The sequence below is a fragment of the Silurus meridionalis genome, chromosome 4 (genome assembly GCF_014805685.1).
Source record: "Silurus meridionalis isolate SWU-2019-XX chromosome 4, ASM1480568v1, whole genome shotgun sequence".
In the NCBI taxonomy this organism is placed as follows: domain Eukaryota; kingdom Metazoa; phylum Chordata; class Actinopteri; order Siluriformes; family Siluridae; genus Silurus; species Silurus meridionalis.
Window position 1 is genome coordinate 41,095,509 of NC_060887.1, and position 17,237 is coordinate 41,112,745.

Here is a 17,237-nt window from a genome sequence, read left to right on the forward strand (position 1 = left end):
CATCATCAGTTCTAACTTCTTGATGTCTCTGCCAAAAGAGCAATACACACCAAACTGCCTGAACTTCTCCGCCCGAACCTCTGCCAACCAGGTGCAGGATATCATCATGGCCAAGCTGGAGCGACGGCGCAGAGGCGTGTTTGGACCACCACCGGGGAAGAAGTGTGTCGTCTACGTGGGTAAGAACCACAGCCTTCAATCATTTTACCATCATTACAGTTTCCATGGTTACATTTAGCTAGTTTCAAAGCTCATGGTGAAAGATCATTTAGAAGGTCAGGTAGACCAAAATCGTTTTAAAAACTTCTGCAGTTTTGTGATGATGATGGTAATGGTGATGATGGTGACGATGATGGTGGTGATAATGATGCTGATGATGATGATGATGATGTTGCAGTATAAGATTTGACCTTTGTAGATGACCTGAACATGCCTGCGAAGGAGGTTTATGGCGCTCAGCCCCCCATCGAGCTGCTGCGCCAGTGGCTTGATCATCAGCACTGGTATGACAAGAAGGACACGTCCAGGCTGGACATTGTAGATGTACTGTTCATCTCCGCCATGGGGCCACCTGGTGGAGGGAGGAATGACATCACAGGTGGAACACGTGCACAAGGTTTATTTGTATTTCTGAACATGCACATGTGGACACTAATCAAACATCATCTTTTTCTCTCTCCTCTTTTCTCCTCCTCTCAGGACGTTTTACACGTCATCTCAACATTGTCTCTATCGACTCGTTTGATGATGAGACTCTCAGTAAGATCTTCACCTCCATCACTGACTGGCACTTCAGCACAGGATTTAATGCCTCCTACAGCAGGTGTGTGTGTGTGTCTGTGTGTGTCTGTGTGTGAACAGAAGAATTCTTCATCTTTTCACAGTAAACCTACTATGTTATTTGAGCTGTGTGTGTGTGTGTGTGTGTGTGTGTGTGTGTGTGTGTGTGTGAGAAGACTGGGAAAGATCCTGGTTCAGGCCACCATGGCGGTGTATAAGGATGCGATGGAGAGCTTCCTGCCTACTCCTTCTAAATCTCACTACATATTCAACCTCAGAGACTTCGCCAGGGTTGTGAAAGGTGTGCTGCTGTGCCCACACACACACATGCAGGTAACACACACACACACACACACACACACACACACACACACACACACACACACACACACACACACAGGTTACCTTAAATATATATACATGTGTAAATCTATCAGGATGGTGATAAACTGATCAGGCTGTGGGTCCATGAGGTGTACCGCGTCTTTTACGATCGTCTGATTGACAGTGAGGACAGAAAGACCTTCTTCAACATCGTCCGAGAGAGAACATCTGCCTACTTCAAACAAACCCTGGATAAGGTACAGTTCACTCCCTCTGCTCCAGACCTGAGACATCCTGATCACACTTTATTTACTGTATACTCCACATTATCATCATCATCATCATCACCACCATCACCATCATCATCATCACCACCATCACCATAATCATCATCATCATCATCATCTTAAGTTCACTGTGGTTGTGTCCCAAACCATGACTTTTTTCTCTGTAGGTCACATAAACATTTCTCTCTCTCTCTTATGTATCTCTCTCTCTCTCTCTCTCTCTCTCTCTCTCTCTCTCTCTCTCTCTCTCTCTCTCTCTCTCTCTCTCTCAGCTCCTGTGCTATCTCTCTCCAAGTGGCAAAGTGACGGATGAGACCATCAGATCTCTGTTTTTTGGTGACTATGCCTCACCGGACTCAGACCCCAACAGGACCTATGATGAGATCCGAGATCTTCACTCCCTCAGCAGCATTATGGAACATCACCTGCAGGAGTTTAACAACATGAGCACAGCCCCCATGAGCCTCGTCATGTTCCAGTTCGCCATCGAGCACATCTCCCGCATCTGCCGCGTGCTGAAGCAGGACAACGGCCACTTGCTCCTTGTGGGCATCGGAGGATCCGGTCGCAGCAGTGCCGCCAAACTCGCCACCTTCATCAGCCAGTACGAGCTCTTCCAGATCGAGCTAACCAAGAACTACGGCAGGACCGAATGGAGGGACGACCTGAAGCGTGTTCTGACCAAGGCCGGAGTCGATGGGAAAAAGACCACATTTCTCTTAGGGGATGGACAGATGAAGGACGAGATGTTCGTGGAGGACGTTAACACGCTTCTGAACACTGGAGACGTGCCCAACATGTTTGCTCAGGATGAGCGCGCTGAACTGATAGAGAAGATGCAGAGCGTGGCCAAGATCGAGGGACGGAAGATTGACGCCACTCCACTGTCTATGTACAACTTCTTCATCGACAAGGTCAAGGAGAACCTGCATATTGTTCTGGGTAACTACCAAAGATTATAATTACACAATGATGCATCAGAGTCTTTTCTATTATATTAATTCATTTAATCCATGAGACAAGGTTCTATAGCAGGTCTGAGGTCAATAAGCCAGAACATATGCTGCTTTACTCTGAGAGCTGCTGTTACAGAAGATCAATCAGCTGTAGTCTATACTACAATTCACACACTCATATTCCTCACTGTTTTCCTGCATGTACCTCACACACATGGTGTCCCAGCAATGAGTCCGATCGGCAGCGCGTTTCGAAACCGTCTGCGCATGTTCCCGTCTCTGATTAACTGCTGCACGATCGACTGGTTCCAGGCATGGCCTACAGACGCACTGGAGATGGTCGCTAACAAATTCCTGGAAGATGTGAAGCTGGAGATGCACATCAGGACAGAGTGAGTATGTGAGACTTTTCACCTGCAGCAGTTAAAACCTGGGGATGGAATTTAGATGTTGCTATCCATGGTGCTGATTGTGGTCAGTGTCTGTGGTTCTGAATCACCCATCACAAATCAGCATCTCTATATACATTTATTTTGGTTTTGTTTTGCAGTTGTGGTGGATATTCAGAACCAGGGCTCCATCTTTCATGCCCATGTGTATAAGACTTTCTTGGTTCTTTTCTTTTTTCCTGCTTCTTTTCTCTCTAACAGGGTGGTGGAGATGTGTAAGACATTTCAAGAGAGTGCGCAGAAGCTCTCAGAGCAGTATTACTCACAGATGCGCAGGCATAACTACGTCACTCCCACCTCCTACCTGGAGCTGATCCTCACCTTTAAGACCCTTCTGAAGGCCAAGCGCAGTGAAGTGGACATGTTCAGGAACCGCTACCTGGTTGGTTTGGACAAACTCAACTTCGCTGCTTTACAGGTCACAAAACATTCCAGTTTGTCTAATCATGTGTCTGTCTGCCAGTGAATAATGACTATATCTAAAATGTTAGCTAGATCATAATCTGGTTTGTGTGTGTGTGTGTGTGTGTGTGTGTGTGTGTGTGTGTGTGTGTGTGTGTGTGTGACAGGTGGCAGTGATGCAGCAGGAACTGACCGCTCTTCAGCCTGAGCTGATCCGTACCTCAGCTGAGACAGACAAGATGATGGTGAAGATCGAGAAGGAGACGTTAGAGGTGGATGCTAAGAAAGAGCTCGTCGCCGCTGATGAGAAAGTAGCCAACAAAGCTGCATCAGCTGCCAAATCCATTAAGGTTCATTTCTTATTTTAACTTTCTGTTCTCTTTACCTGTAAGGGCCCATAGACAGACCTAAAAAATAGATATTGACTTGTGTGCTGTAATAATGATATACAGGACCTCCTGTATGACTTTCTCATTGCGAGTATTAATATCTTTAGAATAATATAATATGGCTGTAATAATGTGTATTGTGTTGATAAATTCACTGATGATTGACAGGACGAGTGTGAGGGAGATCTTGCGGAGGCAATGCCCGCTCTGGAGGCAGCTCTTTCTGCTCTGGATACACTAAAACCTTCTGATATCACAGTAGTGAAGTCCATGCAGAACCCTCCTAATCCTGTTAAACTCGTCATGGAGTCCATCTGCGTAATGAAGGGCATCAAACCCGAGAGGAAACCCGATCCAGGAGGTTCTGGTAAGAGAAAGAGACACAGGGGTTTTATACCCAAGTACATGTGGTGTTCTTTGTTCTATAATTAAATACTCGAAATAAGTTAATTAAATATAACAGTCATAATCCGAATTTATACAAATAAAAGTTCTTCCTATGTAAAAGGAGAACCCTGGAGATTTATGCACACACACACACACACACACACACACACACACACACACACACACACACACACTTTTCCATATCTGTGAAATGGTGTACACTTGCAATATGTATGGGGTGGTATCAAAACATTTGAAGACTAATGGTGTTACTGGTGGTGTTCTGACCCTTGTGCGTTCCCACGTATGCAATTTTATCAGACACGTTTGACGTGACGTACGCTTGACAGATGGCGACGCTGCCATGAGTCGTTCGAAGTGTTTCGAACGGCATGCGCGCTTTAAGAGCAGAAAAACATCACCAGAAGACGATGAGATATCAGGAAGAACTTCAAATGAGCTCAACCCCCTGAAAATGTACTAACCATTCTGCAACTCATGCATGATGATTGTCGGAGAACGATCCACACGATCTCACTTTCTAACCCACCTTGACACGCTTTAAAAAAAAGATTTCATGACACGTTCCAGAAGTTCCAGAACGCTGGGAGCACTTTATCGATGTACAATGGGACTATTTTGAAGGTGATAGTTTGGAAACGTAGCTAAATAAAGTTCTTTCTTGTAAATAGAACAGGAATCCAAACTTTTTGACACCACCTCGTATATACTGTCTGTGTAGGATGTCTAAGCTTTCCTGACCTAAACATCTCCACCCATGCATTTATATAAATTGTCATGTTCACACAGGTAAGATGATTGAGGATTACTGGGGTCCATCCAAGAAACTGCTGGGGGACATGAAGTTTCTGGAAAACCTAAAAGCCTTTGACAAAGACAACATCCCCGCCACCAACATCAAGAAGATCCGTGAGAAGTTTATCGACAATCCTGATTTTCAACCGGTGCTGATCAAAAACGTTTCATCTGCCTGTGAGGGTTTGTGCAAGTGGGTCCGGGCCATTGAGGTGTACGAATGTGTGGCCAAAGTGGTGGCTCCAAAGAAAGAGAGGCTCAGCAAGGCAGAGGAAGAGCTGGCTATTCAAATGAAGACTCTTGGCATGAAACGTGGTGAGCTGAAAGCTGTGGAGGACCGTCTGAGCTCTCTGAATGACACATTTGCAGAGATGATGCAGAAAAAAAAGGACCTGGAAGACAATATAGAACTGTGCTCACAGAAACTAATCCGGGCTGAGAAGCTGATCGGTGGACTGGGAGGAGAGAAGGACAGGTGGACAGAGGCAGCTCGACTCCTGGGAATTAAGTACACCAATCTGACTGGGGATGTGCTCCTTTCTTCAGCCACAGTGTCGTACCTGGGGGCATTTACTGTGGATTACCGAGTGGAATGCCAGCAGGAGTGGCATCAAATTTGCATGAAAAGGAAAGTACCATGTTCTAAAGACTTCACACTTAGCAATACTCTTGGCAATCAGGTCCTGATCCGGGCATGGCACATCGCTGGGTTACCTGTAGACTCTTTCTCCACAGACAATGGCATCATTGTGTCAAATTCCCGTCGCTGGCCACTTATGATAGACCCCCAGGGACAGGCCAACAGGTGGATCAAGAACATGGAGAGGGCCAACAAATTGGCCATCATCAAGCTTTCCGATAGCAACTATGTACGAACCTTAGAAAATGCCATCCAGTTTGGAACTGCTGTCCTCCTGGAGAACGTGGGTGAGGAGCTGGATGCTCTTCTAGAGCCAGTTCTCCTGAAGCAAACATTCAAACAGCAAGGTGTAGAATACCTAAAGCTGGGTGAGAACATAATTGAATATTCCCAAGAATTTCGGTTCTATATGACCACAGGCTTGAGGAACCCACACTACTTGCCTGAAGTGGCCGTGAAGGTGTGTTTGCTGAATTTTATGATAACACCACTCGGGCTTCAAGACCAGCTTCTCGGTATTGTTGCTGCAAAAGAAAAACCAGAACTGGAGGAAAAGAAAAACCAACTCATCCTGGAGAGTGCAGCCAACACCAAGCAGCTTAAAGAGATCGAGGACCAGATCTTGGAGGTTCTCTCCTCATCCCAAGGAAACATCCTGGAAGATGAGACAGCTATCAAAGTGCTATCGTCCTCCAAGGTTCTGTCCGAGGAGATCTCGGACAAGCAGAAGATTGCAAGTGAAACAGAGCAGGAGATTGACAAGACGAGGATGGGATATCGCCCTGTGGCTGAACACTCATCCATCCTGTTCTTTTGCATCTCTGAGCTGGCCAACATTGAGCCAATGTACCAATACTCGCTCACATGGTTTATCGGTCTCTATCTTCAATCCATCGTTCAAAGTGCAGCAAGTGAAGAACTATCTACTCGCATTGATAACATCTTGGAGCACTTCACTGTCAGCATCTATAACAACATATGCCGCTCGCTCTTTGAGAAGGACAAGCTGCTCTTCTCACTGCTTCTTACTGTTGGAATTATGCAGGGCAAAGGTCAAATCAATGATCTCATGTGGCGCTTCCTGCTCACTGGAGGTGTTGCACTTGACAACCCACATCCAAACCCTGCTCCTGAGTGGCTGTCAGACAAAGCGTGGTCAGAGGTGACACATTCCTTGCCAATTTAACCTAAAGATAAGTCTAATTTTCAATTATTGTTATGTGTGATTGTTTTTTCTTTTGTTCATCAGGTGGTTCGAGCCTCAAAGCTTCCAAACCTTGAAGGTTTCTATGAAGATGTGCATGAGAACATGGCTGAGTGGAAAAAGGTCTACGACTCCAGCCGGCCACATGAGGCACCTTTCCCAGGCAAATGCCACACCCTGGTGGGCATGGAGCGTATGGCAGTTCTGCGCTGCTTCCGGCCTGATAAACTTGTTCCTGCAATGCAGCAGTTCATTGTGGAGAACATGGGACAGACCTACATCGAACCGCCGACTTTCGACCTGGAAAAAAGTTACAGTGACTCCAATTGCTGCTCGCCGCTAATCTTTATACTCTCACCTGGGTCAGATCCCACTGCAGGTGTGTGTATGATATTATACACCATCGACATCGTATACAGTTACATACACTTTCTCAGTCTTTTTTCAGACACCATGTGCACTGATACCTGTCTTCACCTCTTTTGCTATCAGTGTTGTTGAAGTTTGCAGAAGACATGAATATGGGGGGCAGTAAGACCCAGGCTGTGTCCCTCGGTCAAGGGCAGGGCCCTGTCGCTGAAGGCATTATCAACTCTGCCCGTAGCAATGGAACATGGGTTGTCCTACAAAACTGTCACCTAGCAACAAGCTGGATGCCAACGCTTGAGAAGATTTGTGAGGAGGTGATTACACCTGAGAACACACACCCGAATTTCAGGTGAGAATTGAACCTCTCTTTCTGTCTCCACCTTTTCTCCTTTTGTTTCTGTCTCTTTCTCCTTCTCACTGTTAATGTTTCTCTACATCTCTCTCTCACTCTCTTTTTTCTCTGTATCTTAGACTGTGGCTGACCAGTTACCCATGCGAGAAGTTTCCAGTCAGTATCCTGCAGAATGGAGTAAAGATGACTAACGAGCCTCCTAAAGGTCTGAGAGCAAACCTGCTGCGCTCCTACCTCTCAGACCCACTGTGTGACCCCACCTTCTTCAACAGCTCCACCAAACCCCACGCCTGGAGGAAGCTGCTGTTTGGCCTCTGCTCTTTCCATGCTCTTGTCCAGGAGAGGAGAACCTACGGCCCGCTAGGTCACCTGTCTCTGTGTATCACCTGTGCCACTGTCTCACCTGTGTCACTGTGTCTCACCTGTCCTTCTGTCTCACCTGTGTCTCTGTCTTACCTGTCTTTCTTTCTCTCTGTCTCTCACCGGTCCCTCTGTCTCACCTGTCCCTCTGTCTTTTTCTCTGTCTCTTAACTATCCCGCTGTCTCACCTGTCACTCTGTCTCACCTGTCCATCTGTCTCTCTCTCTGTCTCTCACCTGTCCCTCTGCCTTACCTGTGTCTCTGTCTCACCTGACTCTCTTCTCTCTGTCTCTCACCTGTCCCTCTGTCTCACGGTCCTTCTGTCGCCCTCTTTGTCTCTCACCTGTCCCTCTGTCTCACCTGTCCTTCTGTCTCTCTCTCTCTGTCTCACCTGTGCCTCTGTCTCTCTCTCACCTGTCCCTTTGTCTCACCTGTCCTCCTGTATCTCTGCCTTACCTGTGTCTCTGTCTCACCTGACTCTCTTTCTCTGTCTCTCACCTGTCCCTCTGTCTCACCGGTCCTTCTGTCGCCCTCTTTGTCTCTCACCTGTCCCTCTGTCTCACCTGTCCTTCTGTCTCTCTCTCTGTCTCTCACCTGTGCCTCTGTCTCTCTCTCTCTCACCTGTCCCTTTGTCTCACCTGTCCTCCTGTATCTCTCTTTGTCTCTTACCTGTGCCTCTGTCTCACCTGTGTCTCTCTGTCTCACCTGTCCCTCTGTCTCTCTCTCTGTCTCTGACCTGTTCCTTTGTCTCATCTGTCACTCTGTCTCATCTGTCTCTCTTTCTCTCTGTCTCTCACCTGTGTTCCTCTGTCTCACCCTTTTCTCTGTTTTACCTTTGTGTCATTGTGCAGGTTGGAACATCCCGTACGAGTTTAATGAGTCGGATCTGAGGATCAGCATGAGGCAGATTCAGATGTTCCTGGATGAGTATGAGGAGATCCCTCTCGAAGCACTCACTTACTTGACTGGTGTGTGTGTGTGTGTGTGTGTGTGTGTGTGTGTGTGTGTGTGTGGTAGCTTAATACACAGTTGCTAGATCATGTGAGTTGTGATGTAATCATGTGGCACACAGCGGAGGAGCAGAATAAGGAGCATGATGCAGGGATGAGGATACTGATAGAACAGACATCATCCAGCTGTGATTCACAGAGAAGCCAAGCAGCACCAATGATCACTAATCACAACACAAATGTAGTGTATTAAATACATCATCACACTGAGCACCATTTTATTAACGTTTATTAACATCTGGGGTGTCCAACCTTGGAATGAAAATCTGCACCCACACCAGCTCTTTGTGGAAAACATGAACATTTACATGATTCACGAGAACCAGTGATGAGCTGATATCCACAGTGCTAGCTGAAATGAGAGAATACGACACTTATCACAATCATCTTCAGCCCGGGTCAGCTGGGGCACATTTTACAGCAGTGGAGATGCGCAGATCTGCCATGTCTGAAGGTGGTCTTACAGGGAGGGGGTATGTACTACGGCATGGAGAGCATTTCATTAGCTAATAATCTAAACAAGAAGTAGAGAAATAAAAGGAATGTGGTGATGGAGTCAAAATAAACCAACAATTGAGCTTCAGTAGTTCTGTCAGGTTTGTCCACCGGGGGGTTTATTCATTTTACAAAAAAAGAATTAGAATTAAAATAATGTTTTTGCCAAGAATTGAGATATTCAACTGAAACATCTCTTTCTTTCTTTCTTTCTTTCTTTCTTTCTTTCTTTCTTTCTTTCTTTCTTTCTTTCTTTCTTTCTTCCTCCTTCTCTCCCTCTCTCTGTAGGTGAGTGTAATTATGGTGGTCGGGTGACAGATGATAAGGATCGCAGGCTCCTGCTCTCACTGCTCTCCACCTTCTACAGCCCTGAGCTCATCCAGCAGGACAGATACAGAGTGTGTGAAGGAGACATGTACTACGTACCACCGCATGGACCGTACCAGGTATACACACACACACACACACACACACACACACTTTGGAAGTTACATTACAAGCATTTCAGCAATCCTGATATACATGTAGGACACATTTCACACAGCAACAATTCAGCTGATATTCCAACATTACCATTGGCCAGAGTTACATCGACTACATCCGCAGCCTGCCAATCACAGCCGAACCTGGGGTATTCGGTCTCCACGGCAACGCCGACATCACCAAGGACAACCAGGAGACCAATCAACTTTTAAACGGAGTGTTACTCACCCTGCCTAGGCAAATGGGGGGCGGGGCCAAATCTCCTCAGGTGGGTGTGGCCAGTGCCTTAATGGTCTGAAAGAAAGTCATAAAGATATTATACTATAGTTAGCATATGTATTTTTATATATATTTATTTATTAATATGTATATATTGTTTGGTGTGTGTGTGTGTGTGTGTGTGTGTGTGTAACAGGAAGTTGTAGATGAGTTAGCAGAGGACATCATGTCAAAGCTACCTCCAGATTTCAACATTGAGAAGGTGATGTCTAAGTATCCAGTGATGTATGAGGAGTCCATGAACACAGTACTGAGGCAGGAGATCATCCGCTTTAACAGGTGCACACACACACACACACACACACACACACACACACACACACACGTTTAGTGCAATACACTGGCCGTCTACAGAGGAAGAAACGTAATTATACTCTGATGGACGCCCTGATGCTCGGCAGGTTGACTGAGGTGGTTCGCAGCAGCCTGGTGGATATCCGGAAGGCTCTGAAGGGGCAGGTGGTGATGTCTTCAGAGCTGGAGAACGTTTTTAACAGCATGCTGGTGGGAAAGGTTCCAGCCACGTGGGCCGCTAAATCTTACCCTTCACTCAAACCTCTCGGCAGCTACGTCTCTGACCTGCTGTCCAGACTAAACTTCCTACAGGTGAGGAACCCCAACCAGCGCAGGTTCTTGATAAAAACATGCCGTATAAACCAGAGCAGCTCCGTTTCTCCATTACAGTATTACAATACAGAAAAATTACAATAATATTTCTGTAAGGAGTCTCCAGTGTCAGTGCTGTTTAACAGCCATAAAGCTGTAAATTTCATCTTTTAATTAAACTCATCCCCACTGCAGATTTCCACTAAACCCCTCCCCCACCCGCTACACAGCCAAACCATAAGGGGAACTAACCTTTGTTAAATAACTCAATAATCAAACTGCTTATAAGAAAAAAACAAATTTTCCAGCATCCAGTGGATAACTCTATTGGGTTTTGTGTGTGTGTGTGTGTGTGTGTGTGTGTGTGTGTGTGTGTGCGTGTGCGTGCGTGTGCGTGTGTGTTAGGAGTGGATCGATAACGGACCCCCGGCTGTGTTCTGGCTCTCAGGGTTCTACTTCACACAGTCCTTCCTCACTGGAGTGTCTCAGAATTTCGCACGTAAATACACCATCCCTATCGACTGCATCGGCTTTGAGTTTGAGGTGTGTGTGTGTGTGTGTGTGTGTGTGTGTGTGTGTGTGTGTGTGTGTGTGTGTGTATGTGTGTGTACCGTTTCCCTTTCATCTACATCTTTTTTTTTTCCCAGGTGATGAAGCAGGGGGATGAGATGGAGGTGAAGCCCAGGGATGGGGCGTACATTCACGGTTTATTCCTGGAGGGCGCTCGGTGGGATCGGGAGCGAATGCTGATTGGAGAATCGCTTCCCAAAATCCTTTTGACTCGCTACCTATCATCTGGCTGAAGCCTGGAGAGAGCAGCAGGTTCCTGCACGAGAGCATGTACGAGTGTCCCGTGTACAAAACCAGTGCGAGGAGAGGCACATTGTCCACCACCGGACACTCCACCAACTACGTCCTGCCCATCGAGCTGCCCTCAGACCGCCCTCAGAAACACTGGATCAACCGCGGCGTCGCTGCGCTCTGTCAGCTGGACGACTGAGTACATACACACACACACACACACACACACACACACACACACACACACACACACAAAACCACTACGAACAAATTCATCATATGGATTAGAGCACACATTTATACAAACACTTATACACCATAGTAACATGTTTAAAAGATTGGGGCTAATAAACATCCTGTTTGGGGTTAATAAGCTTCCTGTCTTTTGCTTTCATTTACTTCCATTAACGTTTTCTGCAACACTTTCTGACCAATCACAATCCAGAATTCAACAGCAGTGTAAATATCACATATAGTATTCGGGAAATACTCTGCCATCAGCACTGATACTAAACATAAGGTCATATGATAAAAACAATAAAAGCATATGGTGTTGAGTTTCAGGGTGTGGGTGAAAAACAGCTACCGTACACTAGAGTTAAACACCAACCCATCTGAGAGATTAAACTGAAGTCTGGCTGCATTCCTCACACCAGTGTACAGCTACAACACCTCCAGCATCTCTGCTATATCCTTCACTTCAAAGCTATATTGTGTGAAAGTTCAGAGTAAAGCAGTGTGTTTCATGAACAGTGTGGGAGAACAGAGTGGAGGTTCATACCACAGAAGCCCAGTTAAGCTGGATGTTCATTTACAGTATAGTATTTGGCAGACAATCATACAACTAAGCCTCTATGGGGTTAAGGGTTTTCCTCAGGGGCCCAAAGCAGCTCAGTGTGGCTGGGATTTGAACTCACAACCCTCGGATCCAAAGTCCAATGCCTTAACCACTAAGCCACTACATCCCAGTGGTCCAGACCACAGGTGAACATTTGTACTTCCTTCTGCATGCCAATGCTAAACTAAAGCTCACTGCTGTGTTCACCAGGTGAGTCAGATGTGGTTACAATACCACACATCTGGCTGATCTCACACATGACACAGGCCTCTTAATTTTCTACACACATTCATTTACTTCCTCCTAATGTGTGTCATGGTATCATATGGTCCTTTACAATGTATTTAGTGAATAATCGTGTGGATATGAGTGTAAAATATGCACAGACAAACCTTTATATAAGTACACAGAGTTTCATTCAGCATCTTATAGTTTCCATCATTCTATAAATAATTTCATCTGCGAACGAAACTGTCCATATAAACATTCAGAATTTAGTGTACAAACTGTAGCTCAGAAATGTGGCAGCTCAATGTTTTTATGGATCGGAAGGTTGAGAGTTCTAATCCCAGCACCGCAAAGCTGCTACTGATGGACCCTTGAACAAGGCCCTCAACCACCAACTGCTCAGTTACATTAATGACATAACTGTACGTCGCTCTGGATAAGGGCACCTTCCAAATGCTGTAAATGTAAATCTGTCGAATGCTGTAGTTGTAAATGTAAATCAATGCAAATCGTATTTAAAACAACAAATGGTGATTTTATAAAGTAAATAATAAAATAATTACATGGTTGCGTTGTGTGGTTCTGGGAAACACCTGAACGCCATTGCGAAATGCTGTATTTCTTTGCATAATACTGTTCAGTTGGGAAATTCTGGAGGAAATCGAATGCTGCAACGACGTCTGATTCATCTGGAGAACGCAACCTTGGGGTACTGGAGCTTCACTCAGGCTCATGCTACAGCACCCTCTTCAAAAGGGCTCCAAATGTTTTATTCTCAGAAAGACAGAGAGATGAGTTACCAGCTGCAGAATATTATTATAATGATAATAAAGAGATCTGGCAGCTTTGTGGAGAAGATGTTTGGATCAGATCAGTTCAGTTCAAATCCCAGCACCACCGAGCTGCCAGGCGCCACCGAGCTGCCGCTGCCACCCTCAACTGCTCAGGGCATTAATTAGATCAGTAGAATCACTCAGGGAAAGTCAGAATTCTGTAAATGATAACAGTAATTATAGGAACCATGAAAATGGATTTGGACTGAAATGAACACAAGCAGTTCTGCTGCAATCATCATGAACACTTTTACACTCCACCAGTAAACAGCTGATAACCGTAACAGTGATTCTGTAATATAATAAAAAGAAATTCTGTCATTCAGTTGAAGACGAAGTTCCCTTTTGGTCTGGTTCCTCTCAAGGTTTGTTCCTCATACTTCAGTGATTTTTCCCTCACCGCCATCATTTCTGACTCATTAGGGATAAACTTCTGAACACATTTGTAGCTGCAATCTATTCATTTCTCTCTCATGATGCTGATGTTTTTGTATAAGAAAAATATATTTTTACACAGTTCAGGTTCCCTGGTGGTCTAGTGGTTATGATGCGGCGCTCTCACCGGTGCGGCCCGGGTTTGATCCCTGGTCAGGGAACCAATCCCAGCCATTTGGGTTGCACAAGCCTTAGTGCCAGTCCCAAGCCCGGATAAATGGGGAGGGTTGTGTTAGGAAGGGCATCCAGCGTAAAAACGTGCCAAATCAAACATGCGGATGATCCGCTGTGGCGACCCCTAATGGGAGAAGCCGAAAATAAAGTTTAATATTTTTACACAGTTCAAGAAGGTTAACAGGAAGTACATTTGAAACGCAGGTGTTGGTGTGTGTTCAGTTCAACACCATGGAGTTATATGGGAAAAAAACCAGAACTGTTATTTCTGCACAAATTCTTTAAATGATTTTAGGAGGAAAAATGATGCTTGTACAGTGTCTGACTTCCTGGTTACATTTAAGGTGTGAAAATATTTGTTCAGTTTCTTGATGATATGTTGACACTTCACATCCTGTTTTCTTTGCATTTGCCAGAGTGTTACGGGAGAGCAGATGTGGAAAATTCAAACAGGTCAGACAGGTCAGTCTCACGCTCCTGCAGCAAATCTGCTGAAGATTGGGGGGAGGAGCAATAAGGAATTGTCGCATGACTCAATTCATGACCTTGAAGATGCTCACCAAGTTGTGTGTCCAAAGTTGTTGCTTGATACTTCTTCACTTCCTGTCTGGTGGCTTTGCTGTGAGATTCAGTTGGCATCGTGGATGGCAGCTCATCAGCTGAAGGTTAATCCCAGCAAAAGTTAAACTGCTTTTTATCACAGATGTTTCATCTCCTTGCTAAGAACTTGTGAACTCTATGTACAACTTTCTTACCTGTTCATTCCTTAATCATCTCAAGATTTGACTACTGCAATTCACTCCTGGCAGCTTTGCCTCTGAAAGACATTCAGCCCCTGAAACTGATCCAGAATGCAGCTGACTGACTTGTTCTCAAAACCTGCAATAGCTTTTAATAATAATAATAATAATAATAATAATAATAACAATGCATGTTATATATAGGCACCTTACATGGCACTCAAGGACACTTTACATACAATAAAAAACAAAACAACTAACAAAAGTTTATACTACCAGAAAGACGTTCAGGTACAGCGTGAATGATACGCCTGGCTGAAAAGGCGTGTTGTCAAACCAGATTTGAAAATAGAGGCAGAGATTCTGTTGTTTAGGAAATAAGTAAGAGGAAGTAGGTTCCACGGGTATGGGGCAGCGTAGCTAAAAGCTCCAGATCCCATAGATGCCAAACTCATATAAGGAAGAAGTGAGTTGGATGAGGTTGTTGACCAAAGAGTTTGAGACAGAGTATATGTCAGAAGAAGGTCAGATAAATATGAAGGAGCCAGATTATGTAACGCCTTATAAGCGAAAAGTAGGATTTAATATCCAATGCACTGTTTTACAGGAAGTCATTGCAGCTGTTGAAGAACAGAAGATACACACGTGGATAAAATTGTTGGTACCCTTCAGTCAATGAAAGAAAAACTCACAATAGTCACAGAAAAAAACTTTAATCTGACAAAAGTAATAATAAATAAAAATTGAAGCAGGGTTGAAAAGCAATGTCTGACTATCATTGGTTAACATTCATAGAATTTTTTTTTATTATTACTTTTGTCAGATTAAAGTTTTTTCTGTGACCATTGTGAGTTTTTCTTTCATTGACCGAAGGGTAACAACAATTTTGTCCACGTGTGTATGTGGTCCATTGTAGGAGTTCTAGTGATTATTGGTGCAGCTGAGTTCTGCACTAACTTGTGTAGGAGTTTATGGACCAAGCAAGAGCGTTGCAATAGTCCATGGTGAGTTAACAAGTGTGTGAACCATAACAGCAGTACTCCTCATTGAAAGGGCCGTGCGAAGATGATTTCTGTTATGGATGTGATAATGTTAATATGTGCTTCAAAAGATTAAGAATGAGACCCAAGTTCCTAATCTGTGTTGAAGGAGCAATAGTAGAACCTTCAATACACATAGAGAGACTACTGGTCTTAAAAAGATTTTTTTTTTGTGCTCACAATGAATATTTCAGTTTTACTACTGTTGAGTTTAAGAAAATGATCTGAAAACAAGGCTTTAACTTCGACAAACAGTTCAAAAGAGAAGATGGAGGAAGTTCAAAAGTAGGTTTTGAGGACAGGGTGTCTTTAGCATAAAAATGAAACTGGACTCCATGTTTTGGAAGATACGTACAAGTGGCAATAAATAAGTGTTGAATAATAATGGGCCTAGAACTAAACCCTCCCTCCAATGACTTTCTGTAGCTGCTTACCTCAGATTTAAAACTCATGCTTGCCTCCAAAGTCGAAAATGGACCAGCACCCTCTACCACACCTGCAATACACCATCTATCCTTTACAACTGCTTAACTGGTCCCAAGATCTCTCTGGGTACAAGCAGGACATGCTTCCAGACTCCAAAGACCAAAGAAATTCCACTTGATGTTTGAACAGCTGAGTCACTAGTAGGCTTTAAACAAAATCTAAAAGATCTAGCTCTTAAATTAGCACTTTATGAATAAAAACTCATTTTCTAAATATTTTTTAAAAATATTTGTAATTAGATGATATTTATTGTCTGTGTCCTAATCAACCACTATTAGATTGGATTTATTAAAGGAAAGTATTTGTTGGCATCTGCCAAATTCACAAATGTAAATGTTACATCTAAATTGTTTACAGTATTTACAATTCTAAAGTTCAAAGCTTTTGTGAGGTCTAGTATGAACATGGTGGGTTCCAAAATTGGTGTAGTTTGGATTAACTTTGCAGCAGGAGTAGCCAAATGGCTGAAAAGAATTGATTTAGCTCTAAATAACTTCTGGAAAATGCAGGAATTTGACATTATGTAGTGTTTTGAATTTGTACTTGACTTTTAAATCTTGGACATGCAGTTTTAATTGTTTAACTATTAAAATACTTCCAAATTCGCTCCAATGGAGGCACTGGAGCGCTTGCAGCACTTAACACAAATTCATTCAAGATGTTTCTTAGACCCTCCATAATCAATGCACCAAACTGCAATGTTTCTAAGACAGGTTTATGGGCTAACCATAGACAATCTAGCATAAGTTAAACAACAAAAGAATAACATTGTGGTACCAACGCTCATTTAATGATGGTCCCTAATAATCATAAAATGTGATGTGATGTGATGTGATGGGATACTGTATATTACTGTAGATAGAAAAACATGTAGACTTCTGTGTGACACTGCACTGCTGAAAGTATCCTCAGTATCATAGATCATCATCTCCACTTCTGGTTGACCTTCCCCTTTCTTGCTGGATGACATGAGTTTATGTATTTGGTTTTACTTTACTTTGTTTTGTATCATTCACATCTGGTCAACTTTCTGTCCACTTAGAATGACTTCTTTGTATAAGCACATTTCTTTGT

The 17,237-nt window shown here is 44.0% G+C and overlaps 2 protein-coding genes across 3 annotated transcripts in view; both read left to right on the forward strand.

The window, feature by feature from the left end:
* Positions 1–12,094, forward strand: part of LOC124384468 (dynein axonemal heavy chain 3-like) — a 35,457-nt gene extending 23,363 nt beyond the window's left edge. The window contains 22 exon segments of the mRNA XM_046847353.1: positions 1–179; positions 419–598; positions 700–823; positions 957–1,113; positions 1,218–1,361; positions 1,664–2,333; positions 2,574–2,739; positions 2,998–3,214; positions 3,366–3,548; positions 3,756–3,954; positions 4,785–6,592; positions 6,680–7,013; positions 7,127–7,352; positions 7,475–7,719; positions 8,567–8,683; positions 9,509–9,666; positions 9,804–9,971; positions 10,119–10,261; positions 10,384–10,588; positions 10,994–11,131; positions 11,236–11,368; positions 11,371–12,094. The exon segment at positions 1–179 is cut by the window's left edge and continues 116 nt beyond it. Coding sequence (XP_046703309.1) covers positions 1–179; positions 419–598; positions 700–823; positions 957–1,113; positions 1,218–1,361; positions 1,664–2,333; positions 2,574–2,739; positions 2,998–3,214; positions 3,366–3,548; positions 3,756–3,954; positions 4,785–6,592; positions 6,680–7,013; positions 7,127–7,352; positions 7,475–7,719; positions 8,567–8,683; positions 9,509–9,666; positions 9,804–9,971; positions 10,119–10,261; positions 10,384–10,588; positions 10,994–11,131; positions 11,236–11,368; positions 11,371–11,588 — 6,112 coding nt within the window. The 3' untranslated portion in view covers positions 11,589–12,094.
* The window catches only part of LOC124385132 (NLR family CARD domain-containing protein 3-like), a 987,530-nt gene that overhangs the window by 849,901 nt on the left and 120,392 nt on the right, over positions 1–17,237 (forward strand). The window lies entirely within an intron of this gene.